Source organism: Medicago truncatula, chromosome 5 (genome assembly GCF_003473485.1).
Source record: "Medicago truncatula cultivar Jemalong A17 chromosome 5, MtrunA17r5.0-ANR, whole genome shotgun sequence".
Classification (NCBI taxonomy): domain Eukaryota; kingdom Viridiplantae; phylum Streptophyta; class Magnoliopsida; order Fabales; family Fabaceae; genus Medicago; species Medicago truncatula.
In genome coordinates this window covers 17,563,408-17,579,707 of record NC_053046.1, presented here as the reverse complement: position 1 = coordinate 17,579,707, position 16,300 = coordinate 17,563,408, and the positions used below count along the sequence as shown (strand labels likewise).

The following is a 16,300-nucleotide window of genomic DNA, read 5'->3' as shown; positions in this document are numbered from 1 at the left end:
CATAAACTACCTTAAAAACTTATAAATAATACATAAACACCTATTTATTTGCATAAGTTGTTTTATATAAGCTCTAAAATAAGCTAATCCAAAAGGACCCTAAATCTTTATTTGTGAGTTTGTAGGGGAAGGGATGGGAGGAGTTTGAAAGAAAAAAAAGGGAAAATGAGCAAGTGGAAGAAATATATGAGATTGAGTGGGGAAGGCTTTGGAGGTTCATTTTTCTTTATAATACTAAATCCTCCTCATTTGTGGGAACTCAAAAATGGTATGGAGGAGAGTTTTGGGGATTTTGGAGGATTTTGGAGGGTTTACATGAATTCTTCAAATTTAATCTATGTAGTTATAATATTCTTAAAATTGAAAATATATTAAGCATAAGCATTAATTTATCATTCCCTAAAAAATTACTCTTTCAAAAAATGTGAAAGATTTGACCATTTACCACTATATTTCTAAATCTCCAAAGTCTTCCATTCCCCTCCCCTCCAAAGCCTAAGTGAATTTGATAGTGGTCAATTGCTGGAAGAAAAATAGATTTTTCCTTTCAGAATCGAAACTGACAACTGTAACACGAAAATGTGAAACAAAAGAAGATTTTGAGAAACGTTACTTTTGCATGAAAGAGGAAAAGGGATTGTGAAGTTCAATCTGTTGACTGTGAAGTTCGATGATGAAGTTTGATGGATCTGCGATTGTGATGCTCGTTCGGTGAAGATGAAGAAAGGGTGATGCTCGGTGGGTGAAGTGTGAATCTTGACGGTGAAGTGAGAATGCGCGACGATGGAGGAGGTGGTGAAGTGAGAATTGAATGTGTGACACGTAATAATGAGATTGTTGCTCTTCTGTCAATCTCCATTATCACTAACCAAGACCTGAAGAAACGCATACCCGATTTCTCTTTACGATGTTTTATTGTTGCTGTTTGGTTATATGCAATGTGGGTTCAACCTAATTCATGCAAATACCAATGCCATTTTTTCATAACTATTAACAATAGTAAAACCGTAAAATTTTCAACCAAGTATAAGTGTTGACTGTATATCAAGAGAACTTTATTATTCCCATTGCATATAATATTGGATAGTATAATTGATTTGTTGATATTACAAAACTAGCTCTAACTGAAAATTACAATTACAATTAGAACAGTCAAACTGCACATTTAGAAATAACAACAGTAAGCAACCCCTACTATGCTTTCTTCTCCAAGGCATTAAAGTGCCTGTTAAAACCTAAGGCATATGAAGATAGGCTAAGCAACTTACCCGACAGTGTTATCCTTCATATTTTGTCATTTTTAAACACCAAAGAAGTTGTTCGAACTTGCGTTTTGTCTACAAGATGGAAGATACACTTTTGATACTACATTTCGTGAAATCAAGAAGCAAATAAACATGAAGACACTAGTTGCTTCATTTCATGACATCAACCTAAAGACTTTTGCAGCAGGCTTAGCCATCTTCCCCATTTTAATACCTGTTCAAAATCTAAATTCATAAGTAAATTCAATGAAAAATAGATGAAAATAAATTAAAAAAAAAATATCAAATAGAAAAAAAATATATAACATGTTATCAACCATTGATTAAACTATGCCATCGAGATTTATTAAATCATTCCTAAAAAAAGATGCATTCAATTTAATTCAAATAAAAATGACGCTACACCTTGAAATAAAACCAATCAATTCAAAACAAACTATAATAGATGAAGAATATTACATCTTAAATTCATAATTATAATACTTTTAAGACAAAATCATATTTTCATTCATGTGTACCTTCTTTCATATTTAATCAAAGAAATCACACTCGTCGGAAATTAGTTTTGGACATTGTACGAGTGCACGACAAAAACAATGATTTCCATTCGAGTAATCCTGAAATGTTAGTCAATGAATTAGATTTTGTCGCCTTGTTATAGATCTAGTAGAGAACAAAATTGAAAATAAAATCATAAAAAAGAAGCAAACAACAAAAACATAGATATAATCAATGGTAAAAATAGATGAATGCCCTTAGATTGAACATATATATAGAATTGATTTAACTGAAATGAAATCATAAAGAATGTATCTCCCTTACATATCAAAATCAAATCAATGTTGCAAATAATATGTGTGAGAATATTTACGAATGAGAGAAAGTGAAGATGGGTGGAAGCGTCGTTGATCGTTCTATGAAAGTAAACCTAACAACAAATTTATAAGGAGTTCATTGGAACAGATTTTGATATTAGGTTAAGTTTTTAAATTGTAGATTTTAAGGGTCGGCCCATTACAATTGAGGCCCCAGGTAGATTATAAAATAAGGCCTTTTTTTTTTTTTTTTGTCTAGTAGCCTGGTGGCTGGAGCTCACACAATTTAATTGTGGAGAGGTGGAGTATCCGGGGTTCGAACCCTGACCCCTGCATATAATATGCAATATTCCTACCAACTGAGCTAAGCTCACGGGAATAAGGCCTTTTTTGATTAATAGTTATATTTAAATAAAAGATTTTTTTTTTATATTTAAAAAAAATCCACAATCATTAATTCAATTATGATAATTGACCATGGGGGGTTAGCTATAGCGTAATAGGCTATACTCCCTCAAATAGAATTATCTTCAATGGAGGGAAACTATGAGGAACAAAAAAAAATCATTGTACTAGTGTACTACCAAATAAGTTGAAAATTATTCTTCCGCAATGTATCTTAGATAATCACTCAAATTTTGTACCAGGACGGCCGATTCTTGATAATGCCTTGGTAGCAAGTCATCCACCTTATGAAAACTAAGACCCGTGGTCATGAGGGGTGTGTGTCACTGAAACTGGACATCACTAAAACGTATGATCACATGAATTGGGTTTTTTTTTAAGCAGGTAATGATTAAAATGGGTTTTGATAACAAATGGATTCATTGGATGAGCATTTGTGTGTGTGTGTGTGGAGTCTATGGACTATTATGTGTTGGCTAACAATGAAGTCATCTGGCCAGTTATCCCTGGGTGTGGCCTCTGTCAAGGGGACCCTTACATATGAATGAGACAAAGAGAGGATGGATGCAAAGAATGTGTGTGAGTATATATATGATTGAGATAAAGAGAGGATGGGTGCAAATAATGTGTGTGAGTATATATATGAATGAGACTAACAACACATTAACTTATGATTTTCAATGCAAACTTATGATTATAAACTTAAATAATATTGGATAATGATATTCATGCAATTCACAACATGTTCAATCTTAAACTTTATAAAAAACTATAGAGTAAAACATAGTGAATCCTAAGCTTTTCAAGTAACTATTACAGTGAAAAGTTAAAGTCTCTATATTAAGTTAGTCACTATCAAAATCTTATTCTTCTTCTCTACAATCTTGAATCTTGACATTAATCTTCACATCATTGTTACATTCCTGAATAAAGGAGAGAGTGGAGGAGACTAGGGTTTGCGGCCATTATATCTGAAGGTCAACAATTGTGATGTGATGTTCAAGGTTGAGGCTTCTAATGATTGGTATAATTTGAGATTTCTACAATAGAAAATTTGTGGTGGATAATGATAGAAGTTTGGCAAATGTACCAAATATTATCGAAGTAGTAAAAATATCGTTCTCACAAGGACTGATTTTAATCTCAATAATTCAATTACATTGTAAACTAAGATGTATAAAAGTTATTTTGTTTTGCCACTAGGCAGTTGATTGATTTGTTTGCATAAAAGTAAAGACATAAAATAAAGATTGGTTTCAAGAATAAAAGAGAGATGAGATCAGGTCTTTTGAATTATCTATGTTCCCCTAATTGGTATACTGCACCTATTCTATGTATGATTCACTAGTTCCACGATAGTTAACAAAATAGTCATAATCAATCCCTTGAGTTAGGACCCTCTTCTAAGATTACAACCCCTAATTCCTTAGGTGGTCTAATAATCTTTGAAGGTTTAAGCACGTTAACCTAATATCACTAATAAAGGATTATCGATTCCTAGACTAACCATGTTTATTAGAACAATTCAATTAGATCTAAGTCGAAAGCTATGGTCAGTAGTCATTCGTTCTCACTAAATCATGTTTATATTTGATCAGGATATAAAAAGCATTAAGAACAATTGAATTGAATAAAAACTAGATTGTCATTCACAATAAATAGAGTTTCACAGCAACATGGTTCAATTAGGGTTACAAAGAATCATCTCAGACCTAATCTCTAAGAGATTTAGCTACTCATAATTGAGTTTACAAATAGCATAATCAATGAAAGAATTAAAACATACATAAACTGATAAAGAATGGAGGAAATCGCCCCGTTCTTCAGTCTCTAGGTCTACAAATCGCACTTTCACTCTCCAGAATTCGTAACCCTTGTTTTCAGAATAGTCTTCAGCTTAAATAGGCACAGAAATTCACCTAAATCGTGCCACGTTTTTAGTAAATTGTGACACGTTTTTCCTTGTGTAACAAACCACCCAAATTAGGGTTTATGAAATTGTGTCACGTTTTTGCCATCGTGACACATTTTGTTAATGTCGAATCAAACTTCTTTTGGCTTGTTGAAATCGTGTCACGTTTATACCAAATCGTGGCACGTTTTTGGCTTTGCTTCAAATCTTCAATTTTCCTGTTTTTCGCTCTTAATCATGCTCAAAATAGTTGTGAACTCCAAGATACTTCAGAAAATTACATTAAAAATTACGTAATGACGAGATGTCATCAGATAATTTGATTGAAACTAAACTACTAGATTGGTGAAAATATGAAATTGAGAGTTTGTGTTCATCAACACTCATGGTTTTTGAATTCCCTTTCTCTGACACGATAAGGAAGTTTATAAATATTCCAGTCTTATTTTTCCATTCATGATTTGTTATATTGTTCAGTTCAATGCATGCATACTTTGGTTGGAGGGGTTGGCATATGGATTTACACTATATACGTAATGAAGGTATTGTTTTGAAGTTTGCCTTGATTGTTAGAATGCAAATATTGAAATAACAGTTAGAAAAGTAGCATTGACATTTTTCCTCTATTTAATAACTACCTCTAACTTAAAATTACAATTACAATTAGAACATTCAAATTACACATTTAGAAACAACAAAAATGAGCAACCCCTATAATTGCTAAGCATCTCATATGTTCTTGCAGAAATTTCTTACTCTTCTACTATCACATGCTTTCTTTTCCAAGGCATTAAAGACGCTGCTAAAACCTAAAGCCAGAGACACTACTATCAGCATACAAGAGGACAACATCAAGAGACTACTTGCTACATTTCATGACATCGACCTTTGTGTCCTCAGACTTTTGCATTTGTAGTGCCAATTTGTTCGTCGAGAACAAACTCCACCTTAGCAGCGGGCTTAGCCTCTGGCAGTACAGTGTAGCTCCCCTCGATATAATGCAGCCAAACCTGAATGTTGTTACTCCCCACCTGAGAAACTGGCAAGGGGTGTTGAAGCCCTGCAGTTCGACGAGAGAGTTCGTTCAGTGCCACAAAAAGAGCGTTGACCTCTTCTTTAGTGTACCCTTGGCCTCCATTTCCAGTACCAAGTCTTGGACCAGCTCGACCTGTCTGACCTGTTACATGAATACATAATGTAGAAAATTACTCCTTATAAAATTCATTTTCTAAAAAAATTGGAAAAAATTGATGAACATAAATTAAAAAAATATCAAATAGAAAAAATATATAACACGTTTTCAACCATTGATTAAATTATGCCGTCAAGATTTATTAAATCATTCCTAAAAAAAAAATGTATTCAAATAAAAATTATAATACGCCTTGAAATAAAATCAATCAATTCAGATCAATCAATAATAGATGAAGAATATCATATTCTAAGTTCATAATTATTATAATTTAAGACAAAATCATATTTTCATTCATGCGTACCTTTTTCATATTTAATCAAAGAAATCACACTCGTCAGAAATTAGTTTTGGACATTGTATGAGTGCACGACAACATCAATGATTTTCATTCGATTAATCCTGCAATGTTAGTCAAAGAATTAGGTTTTTTTGCCTCGTTATAGATCTAGTAGAGAAAAAAAACTGAAGATAAAACAATAAAAAATAAGCAAACAACAAAAAATTAAGATATAATCAATGGTAAAAATAGATGAATGCCCATAGATTGAACATATATATAGAATTGATTTGATTGAAATGAAATGATAAAGAATGTATCTCCCTTGCATATCAAAATTCAATGTTGCAAATAATGTGTGTGAGAATTTAAATGAAGGAGATAAAGAGAGGATAGATCTGATCCAAGCGCCGCTGATCGTTCTATGAAAGTAAACTTAACAACGGATTTATAAGGAGTTTATAGGAGCAGATTTTGGTATTAGGTTAAGGTTTTAAGTTATAGATTTTCAGGGCTAGCCCATTACAATTTAAGGCCCAAGGTAGATTATAAAATGAGACCGTGTTTTTAATTAATAGTTATATTTAAATAACATTATCATATTTTTCTTAAATTATATTTTTTAGGCTTTTTAAGATCCATAGTCATTTTGGTAAAAAAAAAAAATCCACAATCATTAATTAAATTATTGTGAATGGGCTTTAGTCCTCAAATAGAATTACCATGAATGGAGGGAAACTATGAGGAACGAAAAAAAAATCATTGTCTTAGTCTGCTAGCCAATAAGTTGAAAATTATTCTTCCACAATGCATCTTAGACGATCTCAACTTTTGTATCAAGGCGGCCGATTCATGATAATGTGAAATTCTAGCGCGTTAGCTTTTAAATGTTTTATATGATGTTTCAACACCAGACACAAAATGGATGTTGAGATTAATGTTTAAACATTGTGCTAACAATAACAAACATAGCAAGATAAAAGTAAAGGACATGAAGTAAAATGCATAGGAGTTTGTTAACCCAGTTCGGTGACAAACACACCTACTATGGGGGCTACCAAGCCTGGAAGGAAATTCACTAGTGTTGTCCTTGTTCTAAGTTCTCAGCAAATTCCAAATTCACAACTTATAACCTAGGACCTACCCATATTGACTTCAACCTAGGAACTCCTAGATCTGAGATTCCATCTCACTTCCACTCAATCACACACCCTATGATTCTATGATTACAAACACGATGATGAAGTTACCTTCAAACACAAACTACCTTCGTGCTTCAAAGCTTAGGAGTAGTATACAAACTTACAACTCAATAAAACACAGTCCTTATCATGTATCAAAGTGACACAAGAAAAGCTCACGGTAAACAATGACTCAAAATCCTAAAAGCTCTAATATCAAATGACGGCTTGAATGATGAATTAGGTTTTGCGTCCTTGTATAAATACTCTGAAGCAATATGGGCTGAATAGACTTGTTGAGCTTCAGAAACATTGTAGATCCACGAGCTAATCCGCTCCACAAGAATCAAGAACAATCAGGTCGTCTCCTAAAATGTCGGAACATCTTTAGGAACAACTAATGCACATCCAAAGTTTCCTAAAAAACTGTCACTACTTTAGGAAATAATCACATAGCTGATTCTGGACTAAAAACACGCGTCTTGGCCAACAAGTAAATAGGCGTGGATTCCTTAAATAGATAAAGCACACGTATATCATGGCACATTAACAGGGAACATTGAACTGTGCCAACATGTTGGAACATCGTATCCAACATCATGCATGAATATTTGTTTTAGCAATAATGAAGCCAATATACAAATATCCAACATAATGCCATGGTAGCAAGTCATCCACCATATGAAAACTAAGACTCGTGGTCATGTGGGGTGTGCATCACTGAAACTGGACATCAGAAAGCCGTATGATCATATGAATTGGTTTTTTTTAAGTAGGTAATGATTAAAATGGGCTTTGATGACAAATGGATTCATTGGATGAGCATGTGTCTGGAGTCTGTAGACTATTATGTGTTGGTTAACAATGAAGTTGTTGGGCCAGTTATCCGGGGGCGTGGCGTCGGTCAAGGGGACCCTTACATATGAATGAGACAAAGAGAGGGTGGTTGCAAGCGTCGATGATCATTCTATGAAAGTAAACCAGCTAACAACAAATTTACAAGGAGTTCATAGGAGCATATTTTGGTTTTAGGTTAAGTTTTGAAGTTATGGATTTTTTAGGTCCGACCCATTACATATTGAGGCGCAAGGTAAATTATAAAACAATGCCTTTTGTAATTAATATATTTAAGTAAAATTATCATATTTTTCTTAAATTATATATTTTTTTTGTTTTTAAAGATCCATAGTCATTTTGGTAAAAAAAAAAAAGAAGTCCTTAATCGTTAAAGCAGATATGGCGCAAAAGCAGATATGGTCCGGTATTCCCTTGTTCCCTGTATTGGTTATGTTCTTCATTTCTCGTCTAGCAGAAACTAATCGAGCTTCGTTTGATCTCCCAGAAGCGGAAGCTGAATCAGTTGCAGGCTATAATGTAGAATATGCGCGGGATGCGATCCTTAATAGTCCACTATTGGCGGAAGCCAATGTCCCGGGGTCCCGGGGACTCATTCTGACTGAAACAAGGGGTGGGTCTTTACCAACTGTAAATGACCATTGGGTGTTAGATCTAGGGTTAGGGTAATAGGCTATACTCACACAATGTTGCAAAGTAAGGTATGAATTCCGGCTAAGAGATGAACGCATATTTAGTGTCTGACACCTCTCAAATAAATTTATATTCAATGGAGGAAAACTAAGAGGAAAAAAAGTTATTGTAATGGTTTCATTTCAATCAATAATAAAGTTAATCCATTCATTTTTTATTGAGACAATGTTCATCTTAATTAAAAACGAAAGTTTCTAGTTTTTGTATATATCATTAATTTTAATTTTGAATACCAGTAATGCGAGATCGGGACATAAAATGACAGACATATGTATATTTATGTTCCAAGGAAGGTTGCAACAGGTTAGACACCCGACGATGATCAATGTGAAAATTTACAGAATTTGGCATTGTAATCACAATCCCATCACCGATCAAACTCTTCTCCCAAACATAAATATTTACTCCCGAATCAATCACATTGTGAAAAATAAAGTATATTGCTTTGAAAAATCGCAAGATTAAACGGACTAAGGTTTTTAAAACCCATTCCTCAATCAATCTCAGACTGGTCAACAAGCTTTGACGGGTCAACAACCTGTGACTTTTCAGGCTGTGTAGTCTGAAGTCCCTGAACCATCTCCCAACCTCTTCCCCTCTTTGGGATGTACCCGCTTTGCCTCTCCTTCCGGTGGCTTTGTGTCATCCCACGCCTACCACCAATCATCTTAGATGAATCAATAGTGTCCTGATCGGCCATATCAACACAAAAAATTAAAAAATTAACATCATTTCCATAACCTAGTCAAACACATTAAAACTAAACTAAACATAAACATAATCAAACACATTAAAAGTACAACAATGAACATCATTTTCATAATCTAAAATCATTCAATATAATCATCATTACAATAACATTTATGTCCATCATTTCCATAATAATCTAAATATCATTCAATAATTAACATACACTTAATCATTTTTATACATTTAATCATTTGTGTCCATCATAATTCTCATAACCTAAACTAACTAAAAAATCAATATACACTTAACCAAACTATAATTAACATCATTTCTATCATTTCCATAACCTAAACTAACTAAATAATCAATATAATTTTCATTGAGGCATTTGATCAAACACTTTGTATGCAAAGTATAAAACATATTCAAATTGTGTTCATTTGCCACCATTCAAAACCACATTATGATTTAAACAACATAGGCCACAACTACATTCATTTATCAATAAATAAACTACACATGCAATGATGAAATTGTCAATTCATTTATCAAACCTAACCACATACAAACTACTCAAATTTTTTAAAAAACTTAACCTAAACAAATTAACATTAACATTGCAATGATTAATGGTACTTACCTGTGATAATGTGGGGATGATTGTCTTGCAATTCGTGAAAATGGAATTTGAAGAGAATTTAGAGAGAATTTGAAGAAAAGAGAAACTGCAAAACTAAGTTTATGTTTCTGCATATGTTCAGCACGCCTCGGCAGTTAACTGTAACCGGATTTTTAATTCATCAGCAGTTACCGAAGAAACATTTACGTATTTGCCTCAGCCTTATAAAATATGTGCACATCAATTTTCAATTTTTCGAGGGATTAAACCGGAGAGTTTGTAAATTTACGGAGAGAAAAAAACATATTTTAACCCTTGAAAATAAATCGTATTAATCTTGGTCTACCTAGTACAAAACGAACGAGAATGACAGACAAATGGGTACTTCTAACAACACAGTCATGATGAGATGCTCTCCCAGCAACTCCCTCTTCAAAGCTCTGAAACCCAATTTCCGAAATTCGAATCTTGTTCCCAATTCATCACTTCCATTCTTTTCTTCAACACAGATCAACAAAGGAGCATCAAGGTGCTCTCATAGTCATAGTCATGGTGGTGGGACTGGGAGGGCATATGATGCATTGCTGTTAGATGCTGGAGGCACCCTCTTACAATTGGCCAATCCTGTTGAGGATACTTATGCCACTATTGGATCCAAATTTGGTTCGTTACTCTGTTCACTCATTGCTCGATCAATTATAGCTTATGAAAATAGCTTATAGTTTAGATGAGAACAATTTGATTTATTTTATCTTTTCATATGGACATAACTTATGATGCTATAAGCTACAAATTAAGTTGTTTATCAAATAGGCATAGATAATAGCTGATAAACTTTAGTGAATAATTAAGAGATTAAATTTGAAGTATTTGATAATTGATAAGTTAACATAATGAATTAACTCATAAATATATAGTGAAGACCCAATATGATCGTTCACAATTTTGTCACGGCCAAATTCAGTATTAGACAAAAAATAAACTTAAATTAGTCTCTAACATTTTTATACTGGGGACAAATTAGTCCCTCCGAAATAATGAGTTAGGGACTAATTCAGTAATTTGTCATCGGTACGAAAATATTAGGGACTAATTTGGGTTTGTTTTTTGTCAGTTGGACCACTAGAAAATTGTGAAAGATGAAGGACCCGTTTGGTTGGCTTATTGTTTAGCTTATGCAAATAAATAACCTTTTATGTTAATTCATAAGTTCTCACTAACGAAAATCGTATCTTCATAAGATGTTTTTTCATAAACTACAATGGCAAGCTTATGAATAATACATAAAAGCTTATTTATTTGCATAAGTTCAAAAACAAGTTAATTCAAACGGGTCGCAAATTGTGTTTTCATTCTAAATATAAACCGTCATAAAGTTAGAAAAAATGACATGCTATAGGTTATGACACAATATCTAAAGTAGCATTTAGAACATGTTTTAATCCAGTGAAAAAAATGCTATAAGCTCGTGGGTGAAGCACGAGAGGGGAACTGTGTGGCTAGAGATGTTATCGTATCTATTTTTTGACTGTCATATAGCTTCAATGGTATGGTGTGGAGTAGTGAAATGGTCGGGGGTTATCTCTACATTGCATAGGGGCTGTTGTGAACATTTGGCTCAGTTTGATGGTGAGGAGATTAAGTTGCTGTAATGGAAATGGCTCAAAAGTAAGGTTAAGGGATTCCTTTTGGCTATTAACCAATGGTGTGAAAATCTGCTAGAGTAACTTGGTCTCATGTAAGGTTTTATCGCACAGGAAAGTGTTGCTATGGTTTTATTTGCTTTCATTTGTCAAGAGGTGTTCGATGGATTGCCTGCAGTTGAATGAATTTGGAAAGAAAGGAATGAGTATGCGAAGAACAAAGAAATGAGTGTGAACTGGTTGAGGAGATTAAGTTGCTGTGATGGAAATGGCTCAAAAGTAAGGCTAAGGGATTCCTTTTGCCTATTAACCAATGGTGTGAAAATCTGCTAGAGTAACTTGGTCTCATGTAAGGTTTTTCGCACAGGAAAGTGTCGCTATGATTTTATTTGCTTTCATTTGTCAAGAGGTGTTTGAATATATGGTGTGACTTGGGAGATCTGATGTGCTGTTGTGAACATATATTTGATTCACCAACTAATTTCTACTCGGATAGTGGTTTCAAAAATTCCTGGTGCCCTGTTATATCACATGCAGGTGACATTTTGAGTGAATCAAGAACCTGGAGTTTGCGGGTGCATTTCTGATTTATAGTTGCTTGTGTGATGACTTGTGGTGCATTAATGTGGGCAATATATCATAGTTCATATGCGGCTGCTGGTGTGTTATTTTTTGTTGAATGAATCTTCTTTTGCCTTTGCAAAAAAACAACTTGGTGGTTTGACCTTGCAAACAGAACCTAGTATGAGATAAGAATAGAGTGTTCTGTTGAATGTTCTATTGTTATTATCTCAAATCTGTTATCATTCAAAATAAGATAAGAGAAAATTTATAGAAAATATATGTTTATCATTTGTATAGTTTGTTAGAAAAAACCGGCTTGCAAGGTGAGAGACTCTCCTCGGTTATAAACACGTTTTCAAGTCATATTACATCTAATGTGTGCCTCTTAACAAATATACTCATTAATAAGAGTTGTTATATCGCCACACCCCTTTATTGTCAGCATTTTCCTTCTATTATTATTCTTTTTGGATAAATGTATTCATTTGTTATGTCTGGTTTCAGGTTTGACTGTGAATCCAGCTGAGATAAAGCAGGGATTTAAGAGAGCGTTTTCTGCTCAATGGTCTGAAAAACTACGATATCAGGTCTAAATGCTCTACCATTGTTATATTTTCTTGTAATTTCCGCATGATTGCCCATCGTCATTTTAAACCATTATTTCCTCGTCAATTTTTGTCAGAGCTTATTGTATTATGAGTAATTGACCTGAACCTATAAATTTGGTGTATAGAAAATGTTTTTAATGATGTCAACAGTTCCTATAAGCTTGCTCTTTTCTATAAGTGAAAATAAGAGGTAAATTTTGAAAGTTTATGGTAAGTTGTAGTGTGGTTGTATGTAGACAATATTGGTCGTAATGATACTAGTATGAGGAAGGTTACTGTTTTATTAAATGATAATATGATCAACTCCCAGTGTGTGACGTTGGAGGAATAGTAACCTTCAACTATACCATCCATGACAATGTAGAAGAAAGAGCAGAAGGTTAACAAAGAGATGGAATTGATGTAGGGAAAGAAGAGAAATTCACACCACAAATCATGCATGCGCTCTTCATTTCGCTCCTCTTCCTATATATACCCAATTCAAGTCACTCCTCTTAATTTCATCTCTCAATCGGGAGTTATTTAGCCTTTGGCTCAAGCCTCTCCTAGCTCCCAAGATTTCCAAAAATTTCTCAACTGAGTTTAGATTCCAATACTTATTTTCTTGGTTGTTTTTGCTTCATTTGTCTTTAGGCTTGTCCTAGATGGCAACTTCATTACACCGGCTTATTGTCATTATTGTCATGTTGTACCAGAAAAGATTCATATGATAGCAGGACAAGAAAAATTAATGTTCTCACAGTTTCACCAGAATCACTACAAAGGAATTTAACTATCATGATAGGCAAAGTGATAACTTGCTCAACTTCTGTGTCAACTTGCTCAATTAACTCTCTGGCCAAATTTGGGTTATTAACATTCCAGTATATTCAAGTCGCTGATTTTTCATGTTACATTAGATACTTTCTAACATGAAACTTAGTTACAGTTAATTTCTAACATGAAAACAGATATCTGTTTGGTAAATGGCATTTATTATGGCAATTACATGCACTCTTTGTTGTATTCACTACAGGGTGATGGGAGGCCATTTTGGAAATTTGTAGTTTCTGAAGCCACCGGTTGCGGAGACGAAGACTTTTTTGAGGAAGTTTATGAGGTAACCTTTCTAGTTCTGTTTTATTTGTCATTCGTTCATTTCCAATCTACGAAAATTCAATCAGCTGGAGCTAATTTATCTGTACAATGCTTTGATATTTATGAAGTAAATTGCAATTTCTTTGTTTTTCATCAGCTTCTTTTCAACATAACTAAAATATAAAATGATCTATTGGTTTTGAAATTGTATCAGTACTATGCAAAAGGTGATGCATGGCATCTTCCCAACGGAGCTTTTGACACAATGACTCATCTCAAGGATGCTGGAGGTCAAATAAATTAAATATTTAATTTTTCCTAAGCTATTTACATTACATGTAAGTTTTGTACATTCTTTGAAGTTAGTCCTTGCTAACGTGACAAACAGTGACACAGTTAAGATGGCTGTTGTGTCCAATTTTGACTCTCGCTTAAGGAAGCTATTGAAGGATCTTAACGTTTTACATCTGTGAGCATTAGCCATTCCTTCAATATGATAATACTAACTACATTTCATTATTGGACATTATATTTGCATCTTTGGTGAGGTGTTCATCTAATATTGTTTGTCTAACCGCATACTTTGCAGAAAAGTCTGATGAATGTATCATTACATGGTTTTTAATGTTTCGTTTTTTGGTTTTCATATCAGATTTGATGCTGTCATTATATCATCAGAGGTTGGATATGAAAAACCAGACCAAAGAATATTTCAAGCTGCTCTAGGTATTTCTTAGCTACTGTTGTGCAAACTTCATTTGTCAAAAAATATGTTAACTGTATATGCTCTGTTTCTTCCCCGGGAAGGGAGGGTTGAACCAAAACAAATGTTTCACATATTACCTCCTTTCTTGGCATTCCTTTTTTTTTTCTTTTTCTCTTCTTTAAATCATCACAGCTTGCCTTTCTTCCTGGCATTCCTTAAGCATATATAAAAGTACATTACAGACGTGTCTTGTTTTCTTGTGGAACAATAACAAAATATATTTTTTCTTAATGTTTTCCTCATGTTGTTTTTTAAAGTCTCGCTCTTTCAAGGGTTTCTTTTGGCTTCATTTTGAATCCCCTTAATTTCTGATAATGCCTCAATAACCATGCTTATCCCACTAAGCTGTTTATAATATAAGGATTCAATAAAACAAAAAATGGATCAGATATAAATTAACGGTTATTGGGTAATACTTAAATATTTGCTGATGTGTTCTTGCAAGATTTAATTGTGGCAATAATGCTTCAGTTAGTTAAGTCTCAGTGCCAATGTTTTCTTTGTAGATCAATTAAATGTAGAGGCTGGCAAAGCCTTACACATAGGAGATGATCAAAAGGCAGATAAATTCGGGGCCAATGATGTAGGGATAGATTGCTGGTGAGAGCATTTTCTTGTCTAAAGTGATTATGGCTTTCTAACAAATTTTTATATCTTAATTACGGTTCTAAATTGATATGTCAAAACAGGTTATGGGGCACTGATGTGAAGACATTCTCTGAGATACAAATCCGCATCCTTAATCCAGAGGCATAATTTTACTTATGGCTGTCAACAGACAACAGTATCAAGAGTTTTTGTGCTGAACATTGTGAATGTTGAGCTGAAAAATGAAAGCAATAACCAGAGGAGTCTATGTTATCTGCATTATTTGATCATCTCTTTTGTAATTATTTTTGACAAATCTGTTTAGCCCACACATTCAACTCACAAGTGATGACAGATATCACACAAAGAAGTCAGAATCAAATGGGGGAACTTAGTTGACAATTTGTATCGGTACTATATCTAGTCTATTAAAATATACAGTGCACTAGATTAAATTAACATAAATTGTCTAATAAACTTCTAAGAAAATCTTATCCTTTTGGGGAATCAAACGCACCTAATACTTGTTGATTAAAATCTAATAATTGTGGCAATAATAAGAGTTCCTCAGACCTTGATCGTTATACTAAATGTATTAGGTGCGTTTGATTCGTAAAACAACAAGTATTGGATAGAATAGTACAAAACTCTACTTGGGATTGATAAAAAATAATATCTTTTATGTAGAAAATAAAAAGCGTGTTTTGGTATTTTTGATAGCCTGTACTCTTGGACACAACCAAATGATTGAGATACTAAATGATTGAGATATGTAATCTAGAATGTCTGATCTCAAATCAATGATTGAGATATCTAATTGTGTGAAATTGTGTCACACAACCAAATAACTGGAAAGATGTGTTTTGGAGGCAATGATATTATTATGTTAAGGGTCTGTATGGATTGACTTAATTCAACTTGTTTACTTGCATAAGTTTTATGACACTTTTTGGGAGAATTTTTATTAATAGCTTATGACATTTTTTCATAACCTTTTTTCAAGCTTATTTCATAAGTTGTTCAACATAGCTTATGAAAACAACTTATAGTATATACAAAAGCAATTTAACTTTAATTGTTCATTTACTATAGAATAATAGAAATAGCTTATGAAAGCGTATACTTAAGCACTTATCAAAGTAAGCAC

At 33.3% G+C, this 16,300-nt stretch overlaps 2 protein-coding genes across 2 annotated transcripts in view; both read left to right on the top strand.

Annotated features, from left to right (window-relative positions):
* The window catches only part of LOC11417557 (cullin-3B), a 65,419-nt gene that overhangs the window by 17,647 nt on the left and 31,472 nt on the right, over positions 1 to 16,300 (top strand). The window lies entirely within an intron of this gene.
* On the top strand, positions 10,232 to 15,612 carry LOC11411435 (haloacid dehalogenase-like hydrolase domain-containing protein 3). The gene is made up of 8 exons (XM_003613681.4): positions 10,232 to 10,570; positions 12,619 to 12,701; positions 13,738 to 13,821; positions 14,014 to 14,089; positions 14,196 to 14,268; positions 14,452 to 14,525; positions 15,072 to 15,165; positions 15,255 to 15,612. The coding sequence occupies exons 1-8, from the start codon at positions 10,285 to 10,287 to the stop codon at positions 15,319 to 15,321; spliced, it is 837 nt and encodes a 278-aa protein (XP_003613729.3). The 5' UTR covers positions 10,232 to 10,284; the 3' UTR covers positions 15,322 to 15,612.

Coding starts and splice junctions, on each gene's coding strand:
- LOC11411435 (XM_003613681.4), top strand. CDS start 10,285: ATGGGTACTTCTAACAACACAGTCATGATGAGATGCTCTCCCAGCAAC. Junction 12,702..13,737: donor CTGAAAAACTACGATATCAG/GTCTAAATGCTC, acceptor TATTCACTACAG/GGTGATGGGAGGCCATTTTG. Junction 14,090..14,195: donor TCATCTCAAGGATGCTGGAG/GTCAAATAAATT, acceptor ACAGTGACACAG/TTAAGATGGCTGTTGTGTCC.